At 47.3% G+C, this 20876-nt stretch overlaps 7 protein-coding genes across 7 annotated transcripts; 2 read left to right on the top strand and 5 right to left on the bottom strand.

Annotated features, from left to right (window-relative positions):
• Positions 1 to 2547: 2547 nt before the first annotated feature.
• N7471_010750 (uncharacterized protein) lies at positions 2548 to 2886 on the top strand (the record flags this gene model as incomplete). Its single annotated transcript, XM_057283469.1, has 1 exon — positions 2548 to 2886. The coding sequence occupies one exon, from the start codon at positions 2548 to 2550 to the stop codon at positions 2884 to 2886; it is 339 nt and encodes a 112-aa protein (XP_057132448.1).
• A 678-nt stretch (positions 2887 to 3564) lies between these two features.
• N7471_010749 (BCS1 and AAA domain-containing protein) lies at positions 3565 to 5032 on the bottom strand (the record flags this gene model as incomplete). The annotated part of the gene is made up of 2 exons (XM_057283468.1): positions 3565 to 4766; positions 4813 to 5032. 2 exons carry the CDS (start codon positions 5030 to 5032, stop codon positions 3565 to 3567), a joined length of 1422 nt encoding a protein of 473 aa, XP_057132447.1.
• Positions 5033 to 8116: 3084 nt separating this feature from the next.
• Positions 8117 to 9166, bottom strand: N7471_010748 (uncharacterized protein; the record flags this gene model as incomplete). The annotated part of the gene is made up of 2 exons (XM_057283467.1): positions 8117 to 8361; positions 8419 to 9166. The coding sequence occupies 2 exons, from the start codon at positions 9164 to 9166 to the stop codon at positions 8117 to 8119; spliced, it is 993 nt and encodes a 330-aa protein (XP_057132446.1).
• Positions 9167 to 10927: 1761 nt separating this feature from the next.
• On the top strand, positions 10928 to 11641 carry N7471_010747 (uncharacterized protein; the record flags this gene model as incomplete). The annotated part of the gene is made up of 1 exon (XM_057283466.1): positions 10928 to 11641. One exon carries the CDS (start codon positions 10928 to 10930, stop codon positions 11639 to 11641), a length of 714 nt encoding a protein of 237 aa, XP_057132445.1.
• A 275-nt stretch (positions 11642 to 11916) lies between these two features.
• N7471_010746 (uncharacterized protein) lies at positions 11917 to 12939 on the bottom strand (the record flags this gene model as incomplete). The annotated part of the gene is made up of 1 exon (XM_057283465.1): positions 11917 to 12939. The coding sequence occupies one exon, from the start codon at positions 12937 to 12939 to the stop codon at positions 11917 to 11919; it is 1023 nt and encodes a 340-aa protein (XP_057132444.1).
• Positions 12940 to 13763: 824 nt separating this feature from the next.
• Positions 13764 to 14583, bottom strand: N7471_010745 (uncharacterized protein; the record flags this gene model as incomplete). The annotated part of the gene is made up of 3 exons (XM_057283464.1): positions 13764 to 14021; positions 14044 to 14262; positions 14314 to 14583. Coding segments are annotated over 3 exons (747 nt in total), but the record flags the coding sequence as incomplete, so codon positions are not given.
• A 3603-nt stretch (positions 14584 to 18186) lies between these two features.
• N7471_010744 (nucleic acid/nucleotide deaminase domain-containing protein) lies at positions 18187 to 19796 on the bottom strand (the record flags this gene model as incomplete). Its single annotated transcript, XM_057283463.1, has 2 exons — positions 18187 to 19211; positions 19274 to 19796. The coding sequence occupies 2 exons, from the start codon at positions 19794 to 19796 to the stop codon at positions 18187 to 18189; spliced, it is 1548 nt and encodes a 515-aa protein (XP_057132442.1).
• Positions 19797 to 20876: the final 1080 nt, after the last annotated feature.

Below are 20876 nucleotides of genomic sequence, written 5' to 3'. Positions count from 1 at the left end.
TCAACATTCTTGACGGTAGCTGCAGAGGAAACAGAACCCTTCGAGCCAAAGAACCTGCATCAGGCGAAGAACGACACAAGCTGGCTCGAATGGGAAAGAGCAATGCTTGAAGAAGTGAACTCACTCAAGCAAAACAAAACATGGGAGCTTGTTGATCCCCCCAAAGACCGGCGAGTTCTCAGTGGAAAATGGGTGTTCAAACTCAAACGAGGACCTCATGGCGAAGTACTCCGCCATAAGAGCAGATGGGTGGTGAGGGGCTTCACACAAGAAGACGGTATCGACTATGATGAAACCTTTGCCTCGGTTGTCAAGCCAATGAGCTACAAGGCCCTCTTCGCAATCGGAGCGGCCCTGGACCTGGAGATCGAGCAAATGGATGTCAAAACCGCATTCTTGTACGGGCACATAGACCACGAGATCTATGTCGAACAGCCCCATCACATGACGGACGGCACCCCAAGGGTCTGCAAGCTTCGAAAGGCACTCTATGGATTAAAGCAGGCTCCTCGCATCTGGTACCAGACCCTCACGAACTTCCTACGCAATCTTGGCTTCGAGCCAATCACCGCCGATCTTGGTATCTTCGTTCGGAGCAATATGTACATCGCGGTGTATGTTGATGATCTCCTGATCGTGGGTCCGAGTATCGCAGAGATCAAGAAGATCAAGCGGAGCCTAAGGAACCGTTTTCAGATGACAGATCTGGGCCCATGCAGCTACTACCTTGGGATATCCATCCAGCGAGACCGCCAAAACAGGAAACTGTTCCTAAGTCAAGAAGCATACATTGACAAGGTTGCTCATCAATTTGATATTGGCAACTGCGCTCCCATCGGTACGCCGATAGAAACCTCACCTCTTCCAGAGAACAGTCCAGACTACACGTGCCCTCCAGACCAGAGGACCTCTTACCAACGCATGGTCGGATCTCTGATGTACATTATGCTTGGAACCAGGGGGGACATCGCGTACGCAGTCTCTGTGGCGAGTAGATCTCTGGCAAATCCTGGGCCCCAGCACATAAAGCTCGCTCAACGCATCCTGCGGTACCTCAAAGGAACAAAGAGCCTCAGACTCGCGTACAAGGGTCAGCCTCAGAAACTGAAAGGCTTCACAGATGCAGATTGGGGAGGATGTCGTGACACGAGACGATCAACAGCTGGGTATCTCTTCAACATTGGAAGTGGGGCCATCAGTTGGCAATCGAAACGCCAGGGCGTCGTTGCCCTCTCAACCTGCGAAGCCGAATTTCTAGGGCAGACACAAGCCACCAAAGAAGCAGTCTGGTTGAGAAGGCTTCTCAACGAATTGAATATGAACCAAGGATTAAACGCCACGATCATCTGCGGGGATAACCAAGGAGCCATTGCTCTCTCCTCGAACCCACAATACCACTCCCGCACAAAACATATGGAAATCCAACGCAAGTGGCAGGGAGAGGTCCAAGACAACGGAACAGTGAAGCTCAAATATATCCCAACCATAGAACAAATTGCTGATGGGTTCACCAAACCCCTTGCTCGGGAAAGATTTGAGTGGTTTCGGAAAGGGCTTGGCGTTGAATAATTGCTACACCTTATTTGTATTGAACAAGACTAAGGCACAGGGTACCCTTTCCTTCCTTTCTTCTCAAATGAAGTTTTTGAAGGTTTTAATGGGGCCCGTCACCACCGCGATCACATAGTCACTGACACCATTGGTGATGGTGGCCATCGAGTGGGAGTGTTGAGTATCGCGGTGGTCAAAGCTTATGGCAGGACTAGCGATCGACATTTAAATAGACGGGGTTCCCACTTTTGATAGTAACCTTAACAAGAACACTACAACTACCTATCTCAACAATTCGCGCGAATACGATATTCATTTATTCATATTCGCGGGGTGCGAATATGAATATGCCCTATATTCGCATTCATTTATTCCTTTCGGAGCCCTACTCCTGAGCTCTGTCTCAACTGGGATCCTCAGTCATGCCATACTCCCCAGATATCCTTGAGATCTCTCTTTTTCATCAGGAAACACATCTGTCTCAGGTCTCTATAGAGGCCAATGATCAATGTAGTTCCCTGATATATTTCCTTCATGGCGCCGGACAGATCCGTCACATGCTCGTTCTGGGCTGGGGCGGTGAATGCACAGCCACGATGGATATTACGCCACACCTTCGCCGCGAGATTCGAAGGTCGAATAAAGAAATTAAAGCCTTGGGCATATTTCATGAAGACTTACGGTGTGAAAATGTCCTTTGGAACAAGGAGCTCGGTCGTGCATTGATTATCGACTTCCATCGCTCTACTCTGAAGTGTCGCCCATCTTCGCAGCCAGCTCGGTCAGCAAAACGGCGACCTTGTCGTGTAGAGACAGATGATGCAAAACGTGTTCGTGTATCGTGAAATAACATTGTATTTGCATCTGGTGATATTCACGAGGCTCAAATCTTATTTCTACGTCCATACGGAATACTGCTACCGTAAAAATCCTAGGGTAGTTAATGTGTCCAGATGTTTACCAGCCGGCTTACTCACCCCTTGGTTCGAGTCATTCATGCCTCTGGCACCAAAGGCACCAACACACTTTGGCCTTTTTGATGTGCTGACGTTCAGAGCCTATATAAAGCGGACCGAAGAGAGCGAGAGCCGCAGTCCCAATATCCAATACTGGTACCATGGTGAATTAATGGCCCAGATGATGATCTTGAGCTGGTCTGGAACGCGGCTTCAGCATGTCATCAACGATGAGAATTATAGCTTCTTTCACCAAGAGCGCAACAAAGCTCTGGCCATGTTCCGATCGCACGGCGTTATCCACAGCGACGACGAGTGGCGCAATATGCTGTGGATGACCTGGGTGACCGTTTGCTTGTCATTGACTTGGAGGACGTGAGATGGTTGAAGCGCCCTCGGACTTTTGAACCAACCTCTGGCAATACTCCGCATGGCCATCACGTCGGGGCAGGTAGAAGCAGACAAAGGCTCCTATCCAGCTCAACTGCTGTCTGTACATGACGGCCCCGAGACCCATGGACCACTGCGTTAGTTGACGTTTACGTCTGCACCTTCAGATCACATCATGTGCTCGTGATGTCTGGGGGAGGGAAGTACAGCGTCGATGAAGCTGGCGTGTTCGTTTCGCCAGGAGATTCACAGATCATGATCGAAAAAGGAAATCAAAGTCCTGGGAATCATCTAAGAAGACCTTCGGCGTGTCAATGTCAGAAGAGCTCGGGCAGGCATTAAATTATCGACTTCATCACCGCTCTAGATTGAAATGTCGGCTAGCTCCAAAGCAATCATGAGCAAAGAGACAACTGTTGTAAGCAGAGGAAGAAAGATATAAAGTGTTTACGAGAGAAGCGGTGTTTTTGTATTTCAATACCGATTGCATACTGCATGATAATGAAGCATTTCTACCACTAGCACTGCGCACTTTCAAACCCTTTGCCAGAACAGACACGTCTTTCACAATGCCATCTCCCTGGCCCACGTCAGCATCCGGGGAGCTGTAGTCCTTAGCAAATCGCCCCTTTGGCCCTCCATTCCCTTCGCCCTCTCTTTCTCATATTTAACATTCGCTTTCTTGTACCCAAGAACCCTCTCTCTTCAGTTGACTCCCTGCCTCCTTTGCTCTCGCCGCCCAGTCTTGCACGCCATTAACAGCATCAATAGGTGAGTTCTTCCGCTCCAACAGGAACGACAAAACCTCAGCTGGACTGAAATTGTGCTCTGGCACCTTAGCAGCAAAGTCTTTAGCAAGACCCTCAATCATCTCATCATCGAATTCCTCCTTGGATTGCTGGTGGTCGGCCGTCTGCTTGAAGACAGTGTGAAAGAGTTGAGTGGAAATATTCTCATCCGCAAGCTTGAAATGCACTTTCTTGTCAATGCGCCCAGGCCGAATAAGTGCTTTGTCCAGATGTTCAATGTGATTTGTCGTCATGACAAGCACCCGACCTTCTTGAGATGACACGCCATCGAGAACGTTAAGGAGGCCGGACAAAGTAACTCCAGAGCTTGAATTGTTCTCTCGGTCTGCATTGGCGTCGTCCCTACGCCCTAATCCAGCGGCGTCCACGTCCTCCAGGAGAATGACACAGTGCGGCGGAAGCTCAGAAAATAGCTTCATCAATTTGCTGTCGGAGGTACCTGATAATTGAAGGGTATAGATATCCAGATCAAATTGCCCTGCGATTGAGAGACTGAAACTCGATTTACCAGTCCCAGGAGGTCCAAACAGGAGATAGCCTCTTTGATAAGGAATTCCGCGTGCGGCATACCACCTCTGCGTGGGCTCATCCAGAAACTCCTCCATGTCTCTCAACAGGTCATCCTTTACCTGCTTGTCCATGATGACCGTAGAGATGGGTCGAATCGGTCTCAGTCGAGCCTTCTTCCACTCTCCTTCGTGGTGTTCAAAGACAGACACTTTTCTCTGAATGTCATTGAGATATTTCTTTCGACATTCTTCAACGAGCTCTTTGAGAATATTTGGGGAAAGGCCAATGGAGGAGATGTAGATATCTTCTCGATGTTCCTTGACTGCGCAGTGAAGGATGAGCAGATGTCCCTTATACCAGAAAGGGAAAGACCCGTCCCAAGGAGAAAAGGTTAATGGCTTTTTCTTTGCTTGATATTGGATGCTTGTTCGCTGTGGAGATCTCACACGAGCAATCAATGAGTGAGCATTGCGGACAAAGGGTTGGTGAGCTATCCAATCGACGAGCATGTCGTACGCTTCGTCATAATACGAGACGTGAATTGTCGAAGCTGCAGACTGTCAGCCCTATCCTATCTCGTCGGGAGAATTACGAACTGAAGTAGCTTCTCACTAGCTCCCAAACATAGCGGACTGCGTAGCGGGTGAAGAGGACAAACATTCCGAAGGTGCAGAGAAGTCGAGTGTAGCTGTCGAGGTTACCAGCAAGCAGCTGCTGTGCTGAGGCAGAGACCCCCCCGAGACCAGGAAAGAAGACATCCAGAAGAGATATCTGGGGAGGACTGTGGAGGTTACTGCCTCCGGTGACGATGTTCATTGTAGACAATAGTACAGAGGTAACTTGAAAAATATGAGTAGATGGGCTTTGAATAACTAAGGCACGTTTGCTCGACGGTCGTGCTCCTTTATATATCTAGGACATGGGGTTGGAAAACCAGCAAAAGCAAGCACCCCCTCATTCAGGCCTTGCATACCGCGTTTTCAATTTACTCCATATGGAGATCTCAGACCGGAGCGGACTAGTATAACCTCTCAGATTGTTCTATTCGTCAATGTTTGACGCCGGGTTGCGTCAGATTATGCTACTTGCATATATATCACTGTGTCTGAGTAGAAAATGAAAAGCGGCATCTTCTTGAGAGTTATCAGATAATGAGTTGCATCCTGATTTGCTTTGTCAATAGTTAGTTCACATCTACTAAAGCCGCTATACCTGATTGGGAGGATAGTAGGCGGAGTCCGTAATCAGTGTATCATCATCCGCACTCTCTCATAAGTGTATTACCCTCGAATTTTTAATGGTATTTAGTTCTCGCCTTTTCTTTCTTTCAAAATTTTAATTATAATTGACTTTGTATCCGTCAAGCGATACTTATCAAACTCAACTGTTAAAAACCCTATACAAGGCAAGCCCGTTCGACCAATCGAATATCGATCAAGGCCAATACCAACCAGATTTCATGCATGGCAGAAGAGAACAATGAGTAGGAAACAGATAGAAAACAAGTTATTTGAGTCACTATCTTTATTTAAATGATAACTGGTGCCACGGATTATATTTAATGATCTTCGTGAACTTGAAATCAAAAGAATGGACCTTGACTTAATATTCCAACTGGTTGCGTCAACAACAGCAACGTTTTGCTCTTGCTCAAGTCTTGCATTCTGGCTCCTATACACTAAGGCTTTAAGCCAGACGGAGCGGAGCAAAAATCCACTCATTTATAGCCAGATTATAATAGGCGGCATCATCATTCTGGGCTCAATTGCATCCATGATACTCACATTGAAAACGACCGCCTCTGATAATGGTACGCAGATCAATGTGTTCAGCCATATAGAATAATTCTAACCCGATACCAGATCTGTCACGTTCGATGTCGCCTATGGAAATCGGCATTGTTTTACTTTTGCTCGTTTTGAACGAAGTAAGTGCAGTGAGTAAGAGCGAGGGCGACACTAATATTTCTTTATAGTATCTGTGTATTTCAACTTTGCAGTCACATTTGACTCACATGATTGCCGGCTTTTTTTTCGTCAGTGCAATTGTCGTTTTGTCTTTGACCATTTATCAGTCGGCAAGTTTGAATTTGTCGCTACATGAGATGTTTCTCGTTAACAAAAACCATACAGCAGCATCGCAATATTTTGCTTGCGTTATTCACGTTTATGATTTTGGCCGGTCAAGGCTTTATTCATGCTCAATTCATTAGATTTTGGTTTATATGCATGAAGCCCATGTCTGTAGCAACCACTACGTTCGATTTGTTTTGGCGACATCCAGGCCCCAAGGCCCCCAAGCACCAGAAAGCTCTCTGGGTGGCATCAATTGGGTCAATTGTGTTTTCCCTTTATTCCCTAGGCACAACAATCCTTGTGTGTATAAGACCATGTCTGTGGGTCCAATTCACGACGGTATGTACCTTGACCAGAACAATACCTCAATCACTAATTTGCTTCATAGCTCCAAGTTGCTATACTCAGCCTGAGGAAGGTTGTGATTTCGATATGTGTTTTCTGAGTTCAAGGAAGGATTTTACTATAACTCTTTTTGTGTTTCTGGGCAGAGCTCGATAATGGGTCCAGTCAATCTATATTTGTAAAACGAAATATTTAACTATGCGGAACGATTCATTAAGCTTAAAGAATATCGATATGTCATTTTTTCATTAGTGGAATGTGTCCTTTGTTGAGACGATTTCAACATCTAAAAGCTCAAAATCGCAGTAGACGGAGACTTCGGATAGGCTAACGATCTACCATTACCCTCCAGTTTGTGCTGCTTTCTCTTTTCTGCTTCCCCTTCGCTCTAATTCCACCATATTTACTATTTTTGTATTGTCGCTTGATATCCCAATCCAATGCACGGGCTAAAAGGAAGGAATTCGTAGGTTTGAAGATCCTCGATGGAAAAAACCAACGAATGACCATTAATGGTAGATTATTTATTCCAGTATTACTATCAATTTATTGATACTAGTTGTTTTTTGCGTACTGATGATCTTTTCATGAGGCATGACAGTCTCGATGATTAATAATTAAAAAATGCGGGCGATGCTGGCAAGCCCCTTCTCCTTCTTTTATTATGTGGTTTTTATCTTTAAACCCCATGGCTAATGGCTCGGATTTTGACTTCGATGGTATTGGAACGGCGACCCAGCCCCTCAAAAATATTTTATTTTCTAAGTCCTCAAGGAGCAACCGTTAACCGAAAATTGCATCACTGTTGCTACCACTTTTTGCTGCCCGATGGATACGGACTCTATCCCGAAGTGGGGCAACTCATCAGTCCCCTGGTGACTTCAACCTCAACCCCTCCGCGAGTCGTTACCCACGGAGATCATTTTTTTTGTGCTTTCACCAAAAAACCTCCACCATTTGTCCAGCGCAATCCATTGTCGGCTAAGCAAATTCCATCTTCCCTTCACTTTCTGTTCGACTAAGCCCCGTTACGACAGTCCCTTTCCTCTAAGTCGGTTTGGTAAGTACAGCCGCTGCCATCCTCCGGAAAATAAATGCTAGTTTTCATGCTAATCATCTCAAAGTGCACAGTGAGAACAAATCCTTCTTGCAGTTCGAGACCAACGTGCGAACATCGTGATGCCGAACGAGGTTTGCCGTCAATACCCAAACTCCTTCGGCTACATGCTAACCCAAAATAAGGCACCTGTGGGAACTGAGGCAATAGAAGGAAAGATCTACGACATACGTGGAGTCATACTCTTCCGATCAGCACATTACGAGAGGGAAATCACAGGGAAGGGCGAGTCAATCATGGTTTATGATCCAAAAGCGGATATGGACTCTCCACCACACTGGGAGAACGAAGATCCATCGAAGGAAGAAACCGGTCCAGTTCCAGAGGGATTCGAGATTCGCGTGATCGGAGCAGTTGTAGTTGTCAAACGCGTATAGCCTCCAGCTCATGGATAAGCTGGAGACCGTCTTTATGACCGACCAAAAGGGTGATTGATATATCTTGGCTTCGATTCTTCGGCACAAGAGCATTCAAACAGTCAGAGGTTTCTGTCCCTCCGACAGTGCGCTCCCACTTCCATTGGTGACTGCTTTGAAGCGCGCCGAATAGCCTATCTCCTAATATCGGCAGATTGGAGATAGGTGCGGAAGAGCATCGGTAGTCGATTTCTGTTCATTGTCAACAGCGTATCTTTATTGTGCATCCAGAATATTGAGACTTCTTACGCCTATTCTGCTGTATCTTCGTTGAATTATCTTTTGGAGAGTGTTGTGTCTCGCGCGACTCGGCCGCCAAAATCTCCCTTGGCCCACTATCATCGGTTGCTTCAAATTCAGTTGAATATAATGACGTTCCTGCTATGCGTCTCCGCTTTAAGGGTGATTGTAGTTCAGCGGTGGGTTTGGAAACTTTCTCAACGAATGTTTTCAGTGATTCGGAGGCCTTCGTAGGTCCCTCTGCTGCAAGAGATAGCGCAATCTCGAGTATTTGTGGCGGAATTCGGTTGATTCGTTCACCTTCGAGGTCCTGAATGAGAAAATTAAAGGTCTTGTCGGTCATGCCGCCTGAAGCTTTCCAGACAGATGGCTGAAGCGCCATCGCCCACATGAGGATAACATGAGCATGCTGAGATCTTAGTATCTCGCACCTGATTTCAGTCTGCTTGTTTCTTGTTTTCACTTGTTGGGAATCAAGAGTGAACGTTATCGGGCCCATAAAAATTAAAACCAAATTTCTTTTCAGAGTCGTCACAGTCGATGGCATAAAGGGCGCATGGTTATTGGCAGACCGGACACGATCTGCAAGCTCAATATCTCGTGCGTCGGGACACTCCATAGCTAACAATCCTTGAATTCCGGCGTCAAAATTCGCCAATGTTGCCTTGAATCTTGTATATAGACCTCGGAACTCATTCAATTGGTCTCCAGATGGGCGAATACGTTTGTGACATAGCTTCAAGCCGACAGATTCCATTTTGTTTACTAGTGCGTCAAATTGCGACAGTACCACACTAACAGACATGGTGAGATAGGGGGGAAAGGAGGAGAGGCAGAAAAGAGGAAAAGCAGCAAAGAGGAAAAGCAGCAAAGACTGGAGAGTAATGATATTTTAAAATAGGGGTAGATTTTGAGCCTATCCCAAGTTGGCTTAGTTTTACTACGTAACTAGACATTTGATGTCTCGAATTTCCCGGCGTAGCCGTTGTTCTAAAGAAGCGGGCCAAGCGCTAATAAATCGAGGGTTTTGCACCGCTCGTACTCTGTCACATTGAGGCACAGACTGCTTTCATGTCACGGATCACACTAATGCATTGACGGTCACTTCCATGCCCTGGAGCCCCTTTTACTTCTGTCGCAGATTTGTCTACCTTCAGCTTCAGCCAATGATAGGCAGCTGATCTGTGCCGCAGAGGTTGGTATTATGAGTACTCAACCCCCGTCGTACCCAAACCCCCTTGAACGAAGTATTCACGTTGACAGGGTTCCCCGCTCGGTTCACACTACAGGTGGTTGCCTCTCGTTCCTTTACGATTACAATCTCTGTGGCGCCTATGGTGAGGCCCAACATGGTAGTAGCGTGTCAAAGCGCATTCCTAATCGTTCAAATCGGATCAAATCCACGATGAGCTGGAGAACTGGGATAACAAAATGCGGTTAGCGTATCTTCTACTCTCGCTGAAGTAGGCAGTATGTCGTGTCGTCACGTCACATGACAGGCTGCGGTTTAAAGAAGACCGGGAAACAGCCAGGCGAGGAGGAATTCCCGGACAGAGTACTTTGAATACAGTAATATTGTACTCGTGGTATTATTTATCCATTGAAAGAAGGGCTGCTCCACCATTTAGGGTTGGTTCATTTTGAGATCTCATAATGAGCTACAACACAAGCTGCGGAAGAAAGTCATGAAGATACGAGCGGTTTATTGGCGGATCAGCATGGTTATTGGCTGGGAAACAATAGCGCAGCCTTGAGCTAACTATGCGTGGCTGCTCAAATTACCATTTATTTCTGGTCTGACGCTGAGGCTATCTCAGATGGCTTGGTGAAAAATCCAGATTTGGTATAGCTCTTTATGTGGTGTAACACCAAACCCCGCATTTTGAAGTGTAATGACACATACTTTTTGAGGTTTGATAAAATACAGCGGTGTGAGTGGGTGGCTGGTCCGTTCTATGGCCAATGGCAGTCAGTATTTAGCCGCCAGCCCCCTTTCCGGTGACCCGTTCGTGCTTACATGCATATTTGTCATTGCAAAACCGCGTGCTGCAGGCCACGTCAGCATGAAACCAAGATTGGAAGCTCTCAGGCCAGGAAGAGGTGGTTGCGGCTCAAATATTTTTCAGCTGGAGTGGATCTTTGCGATAGTGATGGATTGTTAGCCGCTGTAAATCAGGACTTGCTCCCGTTCTCTTCTGTCTTGAGCACGCCCTGGATGACAAGGTTCCCCGCTTACTCGATATTTGGCCTGCTGTTGCTCGAACCATTTCTCATATAAATACAGACATTCCTTCCAATTCTCTTTGTTCCATTCTCTCCCGGCCCAGACTAGTTACCCAGCACAACTTTCATCGAAAGCATACTGATCATCCCCACTTGTTGTGGGCTTCATATCTCCACATCACGAGAAGGTATCTCATGTTCTGCTCATTATCAGCCAAGCACACCCAGATTCTCCACCATCGTACAAGCAGTAATCGCTAATACCAATGATAATACAGTGAGACCTGCCAATAGAATGGCGGTTGCAGTAGAGAGTGCCTTCTTGGATGCCCTCTCCTTCAATGCAATCCAAACCTTCGAAGAACAGGAAAAAGAGGTGGACAAGGCGACCTTGATAGCGATCGCCGACATATTTGTCAGGCACAGCATGCATAAGAAGCTAGGAGCCGGGCTCCTCCATCGCCACGACGCACTCCAAGACGGAGTTGTGATGTTCCACGAGGTTCAATCCCGAGAATCTGATATCTGCGTCCCAAAGGCTCTTTCGAGCATAGACATGGACAAGATCGCGCCGAACTCGTGGTTCCTCAACCAAAACGGACTGTTCCAGGCATTTGAGTACAATGCCAGCGGCGAGGCAACTCGTATCAACGCAGCTTTCGCTTCAGACCTTGCCGGGTTTCTCAAAGCTCACAACCTAGAGAAACGGATCTCAATCATCCCGAGCCCTGCAGACAGGGAAGACTTCATTGAGTTTACACATCCCAGTGGACGCGGCACCGTCAGTGTCCCTCTTCGCCTTATCTCCGAACAAGAGATTGAAACGAGTGAACCTGTCATCACTGGGTGGAGCTTCCATGTCAATGAGCATGGGGTTGTTGAGTGCAAAGGAAACAACGTTTGTTCCCCTATGAACTCTGGCAATCACAAAGTGTTTACGGACTCGAAGCCCTATACGGAGCATGAAGTCAAGGTTATGCCGCAGTTGGATGCTGATGAAGAGTCTTGAATTTGCAAATCATGAACAATATTCTCCCCCTCTTCCTGAGGTTATATATTTTGCCAGGACCCTTGTGCATTCGTTTAGCTATGTACATCCACATGACTAGAAATTAAGCACATATCCAACCATACTGAAAAGCTAATGAAATGATATTGTGCGATGTCTTGGATAATTATTCCTTGTTTTCTATTTTCCTATTTCCTAGGAAGCTGGCATAGCTCTCAATATCCTTTCGAATATAGTCTAACTCCCACGCATACAGGCCTCGTCCAGATACTAAGCTAATACGTCATGAAAGATAACCCCTGAAGATATCCATCTAGATAGTGCTCGGCTCGTTCGTCTTTGAACTTGAGAAGCCGCTCAACACCGTACAGCAACATCCCGATCGCTTTCTGCGACTCCAGTTGTTCTTTTGTTATTCCCACAACTCCCTGGGAAGCAAGACTAACCAGAGCCCGATTGTAAAACGCCCCCTCGAGTTCCTGACGATCCTCAGTGTCTTGCCAACCACTTGGGGTCATGAACCCGAAAAGACTATCCAGAAAATAGAAATTTGACCCAACTGGGAGGTATAGAGCACCATCCCAGTCTAGTACAGCTTGAACCCGGCCCGTGGAGTCGTCGATAAGGTAATTGAATGGAGCGAGATCCTGGTGGGTAAGGGTAACGGGGAGGGTGGCGAGATCGCGTAACTGTGGTAGGAGTTTGCTGATGCAAGCAGAAATGCTGTTTCTGATAGTTGTGTTTCGGAAAACGTAGGTATTGACCTTATGACGGATATTTTCAAGAGTAGAGGTGAGGTCAGATATAGTAGTGTCGGATATAGTAGTGTTCGCTCTAGCTCCCCGAGTAACGAGGTCTGCAAGGTCTAGGACAGTCACCATCTTCTTCTGGAGCGGCAGTTTATAGTCCTGAGAAGACATCAAGACACTGATATACGGCGTCCCTTCTGCAAAAGGCGATGTATACACAAACAGCCCTTCGTACATGCCCTGGTATGTTACCAAGGGTACAATAGGTCCATGAATGCGGCTAGCTTCTGTGACTCCAAAGAGGTCTTGCTTGTCGCTTCGGAACTGGACGACAATGCGATGATCGGCGTGCGTGGAGTGAGTATGTAATATAGCGGTATAGCTCATGCTTCCCTGGAAAGGGCTGGGCTGAACGTTTACCTTGCCGGTAGCGTTGGGAAAAATGATCGGGGCAATATGGTGCAAGACGAACTGGTGACACGATATCTGGGAGAGGTTTGGCAGTGGCTCGAAGAATTGAGCCACGACGAGTGTCTGGTAATCGTCCATTGTTAGAGCCTACCCTCTCCTGGTATCCTTTCAGCCAAACGTGAAGGCGAGGAGTCTGGGTATGCTGTATACGCTGCTGTATTGTTGTCGTTCAAAGGGAGGGACGACTGATTGACTTATTGCCCGCATAGCAAGGAAGAAACGGTTTTCAAGTTGAGACTGGCCAGGATTATTTGCGGATTATTATTCATCCGACGACCACGTGTAATACTAAGGATCGTTTTCATGGAAGTTGGGCAGTGGAGAACTTTAGAAAATTAGGCACATAATGCGGCTAGGTATAATCCATGGGGTATCTACCTACCACAAGCTTCAATTGATGGTGAGGAAGGCCGATTTTGATGTGAGTGACTATCCCATCGGCCCGAATTTCTTTTTTCCTATTGGTTTGAGGAAATCAATACCCTGTCAATGCATTACGTCTCATGTTATGTATGGTTCACGAGGGTGGCTGCCTGCTTTTAAAGGATATTTGAAATACGTGAGGAATTTTTTTTCCAACGAAGAAATAGCAATCCGCGATATACGGTGGTAGACCAAGAACTTAACTAGTGCTGACGTATATTTTAATATGCCAAGGTATAGCATAGTTAATAAATATGGCATTCTCTACGTGGCATCTACCAAAGATCAACGCTGTTTCTTGAGCGTCGTGCTCCAGTACACCTGTATGGACCCTTTGCTCCTTCCAGGGAATTTCGGTGCAAAAAGTTGCGTCACCTCGGACTACGCGAGATTCTGTTTTTCCCTGAGCTTCACCAATAAACGACTTTCTTTCACGGACCACGGTAGGCCTTTCCTCGTAGGAGTAAGTTGCACATCAACTAGTTCGGTGTTTGAACTTGGATAGTCGTAGGAGATGTCCACGACTTGAATGGATCCTGATATAGAGGCGGCATCTGTGTTGGTACGCGTAGAAACGCAGTGTGATAGAGCACCCTCAAACAGCCAAGATAGGAACTGTAGCCGGTCTTCAACTGAAAGGGCCGAGAATTGGGCACGAACGGCAGGACATGAAGCGCTCTTTCCACGTCTAGGCCCTCTAGTGGACCGATAGGAACAATTTTTTGCATTTCTCTTCCCTGTACATGAACATTTCTTTACTTTGAGGGACTGGCGATCATGATCCGCGGTCTCCTTTGCATTTTGTCGTCTGCGTTGGAAAGATAGATCTTGATTCGGGAAGCGAGAGCAATTCGAGGGACATTCGCCCTGATATGTTGCGATACTAGTAATATTCTCCGTTGATTGGATATGCTCAGAATCAGGGCAGTCATGATCGCTTAGGATTGCGAGATCGATGGCTTTATTGCCTGGGAAGGTCTACAGTCTGGGTAGTGTTTCTAGGATCGGCAGCTTGAGGGTGGTGCTAACCAGCAATAACGGCAGGGTCCAAGTCGCACGATCCAAAACCGGGGGATCGATGCTCAGCACCCAGACAAACATTATCGTGTATTGTAGCAGAATCGATATCTTCGGTGCTCCGTAGGTCCTGCAATTGTGAAAGGTCTTCAGAGTCGAAGGTCTCAGCGTGAGGGCTGGTGAAGCGGCCCACTCGGGCTCGTGTCGAGTGGTTTGAGCGTCCGAGTGTAGGCCGTCATCTAAGCAAACCTCCGACGGCGGGCGGGCAGGAAGGGGATGACGGCTAGGTTTGTGAGAATGACTTTTTTGACTCTTGGAGACGGGGTCGATAGGATTAGAGGGAGGCGGGGTGGGAGTCGTCGAGACAGGACTTGGGTAGCGGCAAATATCGAAAGAATCTCGCAGAGGCTGGGCTTTGTCCTGGAAAGGATTCCATGAACGAAAGGATTATAGGCGAAAACTAGCGTTTGACATATTGTGTGGAAGAGACGGCTGAGAAATTCTTCAGGATGTGGTGGTTGTGGGTAGTCATAAAAACAGGGGAAATGGCAGAGAACAGAGAACTGGGGATGGGGGATAGGGGATAGGGGAATTTGAAGTGGTTTTGAATTCCGGTTTTGCAACTTGGGTGGATTTGTAGTCTCTTTATAGACGACGGTCGCCCGTGAGGCGGAATCCACCTTCTACCCACCGCAGAAAATCTCGGCCACTGCATCCGAGACGCGAGACCACACCAGTTTCACAACCACGGGCTGTAGTTCACCGGCAACAATTCCCACTACCCTCGCTAATGACCTTTGCTACGTATGCCCACACTAGTCGTCAGCCCTCTCTCCATTCGGTAGGTGACGGTACGATCGTAGCATGGTTCTCGTGGTTGCAGTCCAGCATTGGCCGCATGATGCAGTATCGACCGAGGTCAGGCGAGTGTGCGGTATTTTCGCTATTGGCTCGCATCGCCGTGGTATTCTTTCTAAGATTCACCGATTGGGTGCAGAGAGACCGGAGAGGCCAACGATGACGACAGATGGGAGGTCGAGGCATTCGCGAACAAGCGGCCGAGAGTAGATCTGCGACGCCAAGGGCTGTGCAATGTAACCTCAGGTGGGGCCTGAGATGGGGCGGATGAAGCGGAGCATGCAGCATCAAGGAGGACAATTTGGGAGACTTCGCAACAAGGGAGGTCAGCGGAATAACAGACACCCAACGGGAAGGCCTCACTAGCAGAAAGAAAGCGGTCTAGATGTCTTTGTAGAGTTCTTTGGAAAATGGAGTATTGACACATAATCATGCGATGCGGTGGATGGCTGGATCACCAGTGTTTCTGCTCCTGAGCGACTGGATAGCATTGCAGCCCACGCTGGTCAGAACGACCAGGGAGTCGGATCAAGCGGCATCTCCGGTAAAATGAAAGGGGCAGTGCGTCGGGCTGAAAGCAAATGTGCAGTAGTCGGTGGGGGCCAGAGTAAAAGAAAGGGGGCGGCGATGAGTGCAAGATAGAGAGGCAGAAAAATGGAAAAGTGAGAGAAAGTGAGGAAGAGCAGGGAAGACGGGTCTTTTTAAGCCTGAGTATATTGAAGGTAGGTTACGTGACGGCGTATTAGGACGCTAAACTCAAAGAGGCAAAACTAACCGCATATAGTAATTCACAGGTCCGCCGTTTACGCAATCGATCGAATTCGCGCATCTTGAATGTGAGTTGTTTGATTGACAGAGAGTAGTGCATCAAAGCGGTTCTCCACCAGCCGCTGTTACGTGTTCAAATCGGATTTCAGTGTGAAAGGCACTTAGTACATGATATGAGATTCACCTGTTTTCCGGCATTCGAAATCCCTCGATGTTCTAGGCCACATAAACGCATTGATGTTAACTAGGCGGTGAGCGGAGGCCAAGGGTGAAAAGAGGCATGACTGATCCAGATTGGATACATGCGTGGCTACCCAATCTGCACTGATAAGCAAATTTAGCTCCAACGAGGTTTTCACCGTCATCTTATCTTTCTATTGCCTGGAGATTGTCTCTGGACCCGCAAGGGGATGACTCAAGAGTCGGTCTCTCGGCTGGCATGGGCTATTTATACCTGGCTTCGGCTCACCATGTTGCACTTTTCACCTCCCATTTGGCCACCATCTGACAAAACCGACCATGGAGCCTTGGTCACGGGGTAGTGATGACACAGGGGCCTATATGGCTCATTTTCAGAGTTCATTCGTCGTCGACCTACCAACCGGGGTGTGAGGTGCGTCTGCAAGATGTCCTCCGACCGATGCAATTTCTCCGATGTCCGACTCAAATATCACCGGTGAAGATCAAAATCCTGAAAGTTTCACCGCAGGGCCTGCCTCTCTATATACAACCGGAATATCGTCTCCTGCTCTACAGGAAATCGTCGATGCAAATGAATCTCGGTAGAGTACTGTATGCGACGAGTTCCTGATCAATGAAGGCGACATATCTGGTAGTTCTTCTTTTAAGAATTTGACTGGCCCAATGACCAATACCAACTATGATGAGTCCGTGATTCATGACGCGGCAATGTGCGGCTGGAAATCTGAAGAAGCTGAGATGCCTTCAGATGAAGTGGTCGCTCCTTCGCCACGTGATAAAATGTACTTCTATCGGTATGAGGGATGTCAAAGGCTAGAAGGTTATGCTCTTGAATGTCAGTTGAAGTATGTTTCACATCTGATTTTACCTTCGCCCATCTTCTAATGAATCTTAGGAAACGTGTTCGGGTACACACTGTGCTTTTCAATTGTGCCGAGTGCTCATACATAGCAGCTGCAAAAAGGACGTTGCTCGGCACGTCAGAGTTAGTCACAGGGAACTTGCTGAAAGAATTTGGGGGCCCAAGGAGCTGTTTGTCTGCGCCGTATGTCAGAAGAAATTCACACGGAAAGACAACGCTCAAAAGCACTACAAAGCACAACACCTTCCGTAGATGCACCATCCAAATGGCCATGTTAGAGGATCCAGAATACTATACTCATTGTTTGTCGCTTCATTCTTTATTCTCGTTGGTGGCTTGCATTATTTGGAGTTCTAGTACAGTGCAAGTCGCAAACAGATTCCCTTTCGGAGATACAAATATTCTCTCCAGACCCTCATTGAAACGGGTTTAACTTTGGGAAGCCTAGCTATATCTATCTACTTGATAAGAGTCGGATGATGCCTTCGTGCAAAATATGAGAGACAATTTTGGCCCTCAGTTTTTTAGACTAGCGGAACCTATCTGGAAAATCCAGGCCGAAGCGCTTCGCAATGCCCCTTTCATGCTACATGCGTAACGTTTCAACTTGACATAACTGTTGAAACACAAACGTGTCATGCGCTTCGAGTCTGCTCAAGTTTATGTGCAATTGATATGTATATCATTCATTATATAGACGTTATTTCTCGCAAGACCGACGAGCGGGCGAAAGCCAAAGAGTACTTTGCAATTCAACATTGGACATCAGCTATAGAATCTAAGCATTTAAATTACCTTCCCATGAGAGTTGTACACAGAGTACGTCTGACACTTCAACCTTTCATGTCTTCGCTCGTGGACCGCAATCTCGCCTCGAGGACCACTGTTTGCCACGTAGACTCCATGCATGATATAGATTCTTTGTTTCCTTAGAATATAGATGCATCAGAAGACAATTCATACAGTAGCGATGAGAGGCAATGAGTAGGGCACCTCTACAAACCGACAAAAAATGTCTCCCCGGGCTTCGCTGGCTGGTCCTGGGAAATATAGCCGCCACTCGACTGACTTTATGAACCTGTAAATGAATACATGGTGTAGATTCAATTCATTCATGCTATTAAATTGCTTCTCGTTGATTTAAATACGTGTTCTCAAAATGTATAGAATAAGGTTCAGCACGTATTTGAGCTCCTTCAAGTGCTGTCAAAAAGAGGGACTCCCCCATTTTCCGAGCCAGAATCTTCATCAAATCCCGTTTCTGCATCTAAATTATCCGAAAGGTCTGTGTCGGGCGGACTGTTGGACCTGCTTTGATGAATTCGTGAATACGTACTTGGGGGAGTCTCGGGACTTTCTGCACCGGATGCCTCGAGCGAGTCAGAGCTGATGCCAAATTGCCGGATATCCGTGATGTTTGTGATTGAATCTGGATGCCAACGGTTTGGTGGTAAGCGTTGCAAAACATGGGTAATCACTTGCTCGCGAAGGTCTTGCGTCATCTTAATCAAGATATCATTTTGTTGCCAGGCGGCAGGGTTTTCGTTGTCAAATTGTTGCACATGTGGGGGACTCCACTTCGTCCAAATTTTGCGGTGAGAAGAAGACACCATCACACGGGCTGGATGATATTTCAAGTACATTTCACAGCAGAGGCAAGCTGGCTTACTACAAGCGATGAAACGATCGTCACCCGCGAATGACTTTTGCATCTTGTAGAAGTACTCCAACACTTGGACCTCTGCATGGACATCGAGCAAGGAGCCATTATATGGACGCAGAAAATCTTTAAAGATCCCGACCACCTTGTCCAAGTGGAGAAGACCACCCTCGAGCATTTTTCTTTCACTATCATTGTCCTTGAACATTCGGTTCAGAATTCCCCGAAGGTTGGTATGCGAGTCGCGAATGGGTGGAGGTACGGCGGATGGTGCATAAATCTTACAGACAGCGTAGTTATCAAGGAGGTGACTCAGGTCCTGGGTATCCCGAAGCAGCTCTTTAATAGCCCGTATATGGTGTGCAAGCCGGCCGATGTAATGTCGTACGAGGATAAAAGATGAGCGCCTGCTGGTAGGGCCTGACCGTCTCTCATCTTCCAAACCCCTGCTCAAAATCTCATTCATATGATCGGAATGGCGGTCGTCGTGCGCGAATTTGCAAAGTCCGTAATGATCATCGAAGCCAATAGCTGTTTGCAGCCATTTAATCAACCGCGAACCTTTGAATCGATTAACAAATTACAAGAGGATCTATATTGATAGGTGAAAGGGACGGACACACCGGAAACTGCATTTTGTCTGTTCAGCTTGGAAAGACAGTCTTTTACGTTTCTGCGAAGACACTTGCTTTCCTGTTCGATGCGCTCAGCAGCAAATCCAATGCATAGCTGAAAGAACTTTGATTCTCTGCAAGTATCATTTGTGCCAGCTTGAGGGGCTATGGCCCGCAAAACGTTGAGGACGTTTTGGAGAAACGTAGCGATTTTATCGGTTTCGTTATTCGAAGCCACACAGAAGTTGTAACACGTATCGAGCTCCTCAAGCCCAATTGCAGTGCATGCGCTGCCCCCTTTTTTGAATTCACAAATGTAACAAAGATTTTGCAGAAATCGTCGGCGTCGCGCCCGGGTGACATCAAGCTCGCAAGATGAAGTTATGTGGTTGTCACGTGTCTGTCCAAGTGCATTCAAAAGAAACAGCTGCTCGTAAAATCGACCGAGAAGCCTCTGGTATGGGTCAAGCCTGGGGCGACCGACACGTTTTGGATCGATCTCTAGATCTTTGATTAGAGTTGCCGAGCCCATACTTCTAATATTTGGTCTCTCCCGCTTGAGCGCCAATTTTGACTTCCTGTTAAAAGGGTAAGTGAGAACATAGGTAAGGGCCGACGGAGGACTTTGTATATTTATAGTCGGATATTCCAACTTTTGACCCAACAGATGATTCCAGGTTAATGATTGGCTGCCAGCCATATTCCCAATAGGTCCAAGTACACCATGCCACCATGCAGGAGGCCTACGATGCGGGAGGCCTACGATGCGGGAGGCCTGCGATGCGGGAGGCCTACGATGCGGGAGGCCTACGATGCGGGAGGCCTACGATGCGGGAAGCTCGAAATGTGGAACGCTCACCATGCGGAACGCATGCAGTAAGCAATGAAAAGTAGAGAATCGTAAATTTCCGGATCTGGGGACACCATCGAAAGATGATTAGTTAGTAGGCGCGCTTGCCGCAGCAACAAGAATCGGAACCTGAGATGTTCCGTCTCCGATGACGACTTGGATCTTAGCGGCCCCTTTCTAGCCATTGACGAACCTTGCTCGTTGACAACCTGACGATTTGATGACCGTAACTTCTTACCGTTGAACTTCAATATGCATTCAGTGGCACAAGTACCAATACAACTGGGGCAAGCAACACTACGGCTTTGGCTCAAGAGCTTGAATCTTCCTCGGCAGCCACAAGCGTCCTGGCATCGAGACCGGCTTCGCGAGGAGCTCCAGGAGCTCCGACTTGCAAAAACACGTTTTTCTAGACTGAGTGAAGCTTCAGACGTCATGTTTTTAATTACACGGGCTCAATATGACGGATTTACATCTCGCCGGATTCCTTTTCTCTCTGGGTATCAAATCGCTCCAATCTGTGTTTACATGTTGGCCAAGTTCACCTCGCGATGGTTCTTTTTCAAAGTAGCTGCTCTCATGTGCAAGGAAGAACGCTGGTACTCGATACATGAAGTGGTGAACCCGAGCAAGGATGAAAAGGTCGCTTCTGTGGCCTGTCGCCATCAAATGGACCCCGTAATATTCCAGCGAGTCAGCCGTGGCCTCCGACGTGTCTGGCCTCTTCTACCTTGATCACCGCGCTGCAGCTCAGGGATTCGG

The sequence above is a fragment of the Penicillium samsonianum genome (assembly GCF_028829775.1).
Source record: "Penicillium samsonianum strain IBT 33392 chromosome Unknown utg000006l_segment0_segment0, whole genome shotgun sequence".
NCBI lineage: Eukaryota > Fungi > Ascomycota > Eurotiomycetes > Eurotiales > Aspergillaceae > Penicillium > Penicillium samsonianum.
The sequence above is the reverse complement of the archived record's forward strand: the minus strand, read 5'-3'. Positions and strand labels throughout refer to the sequence as shown.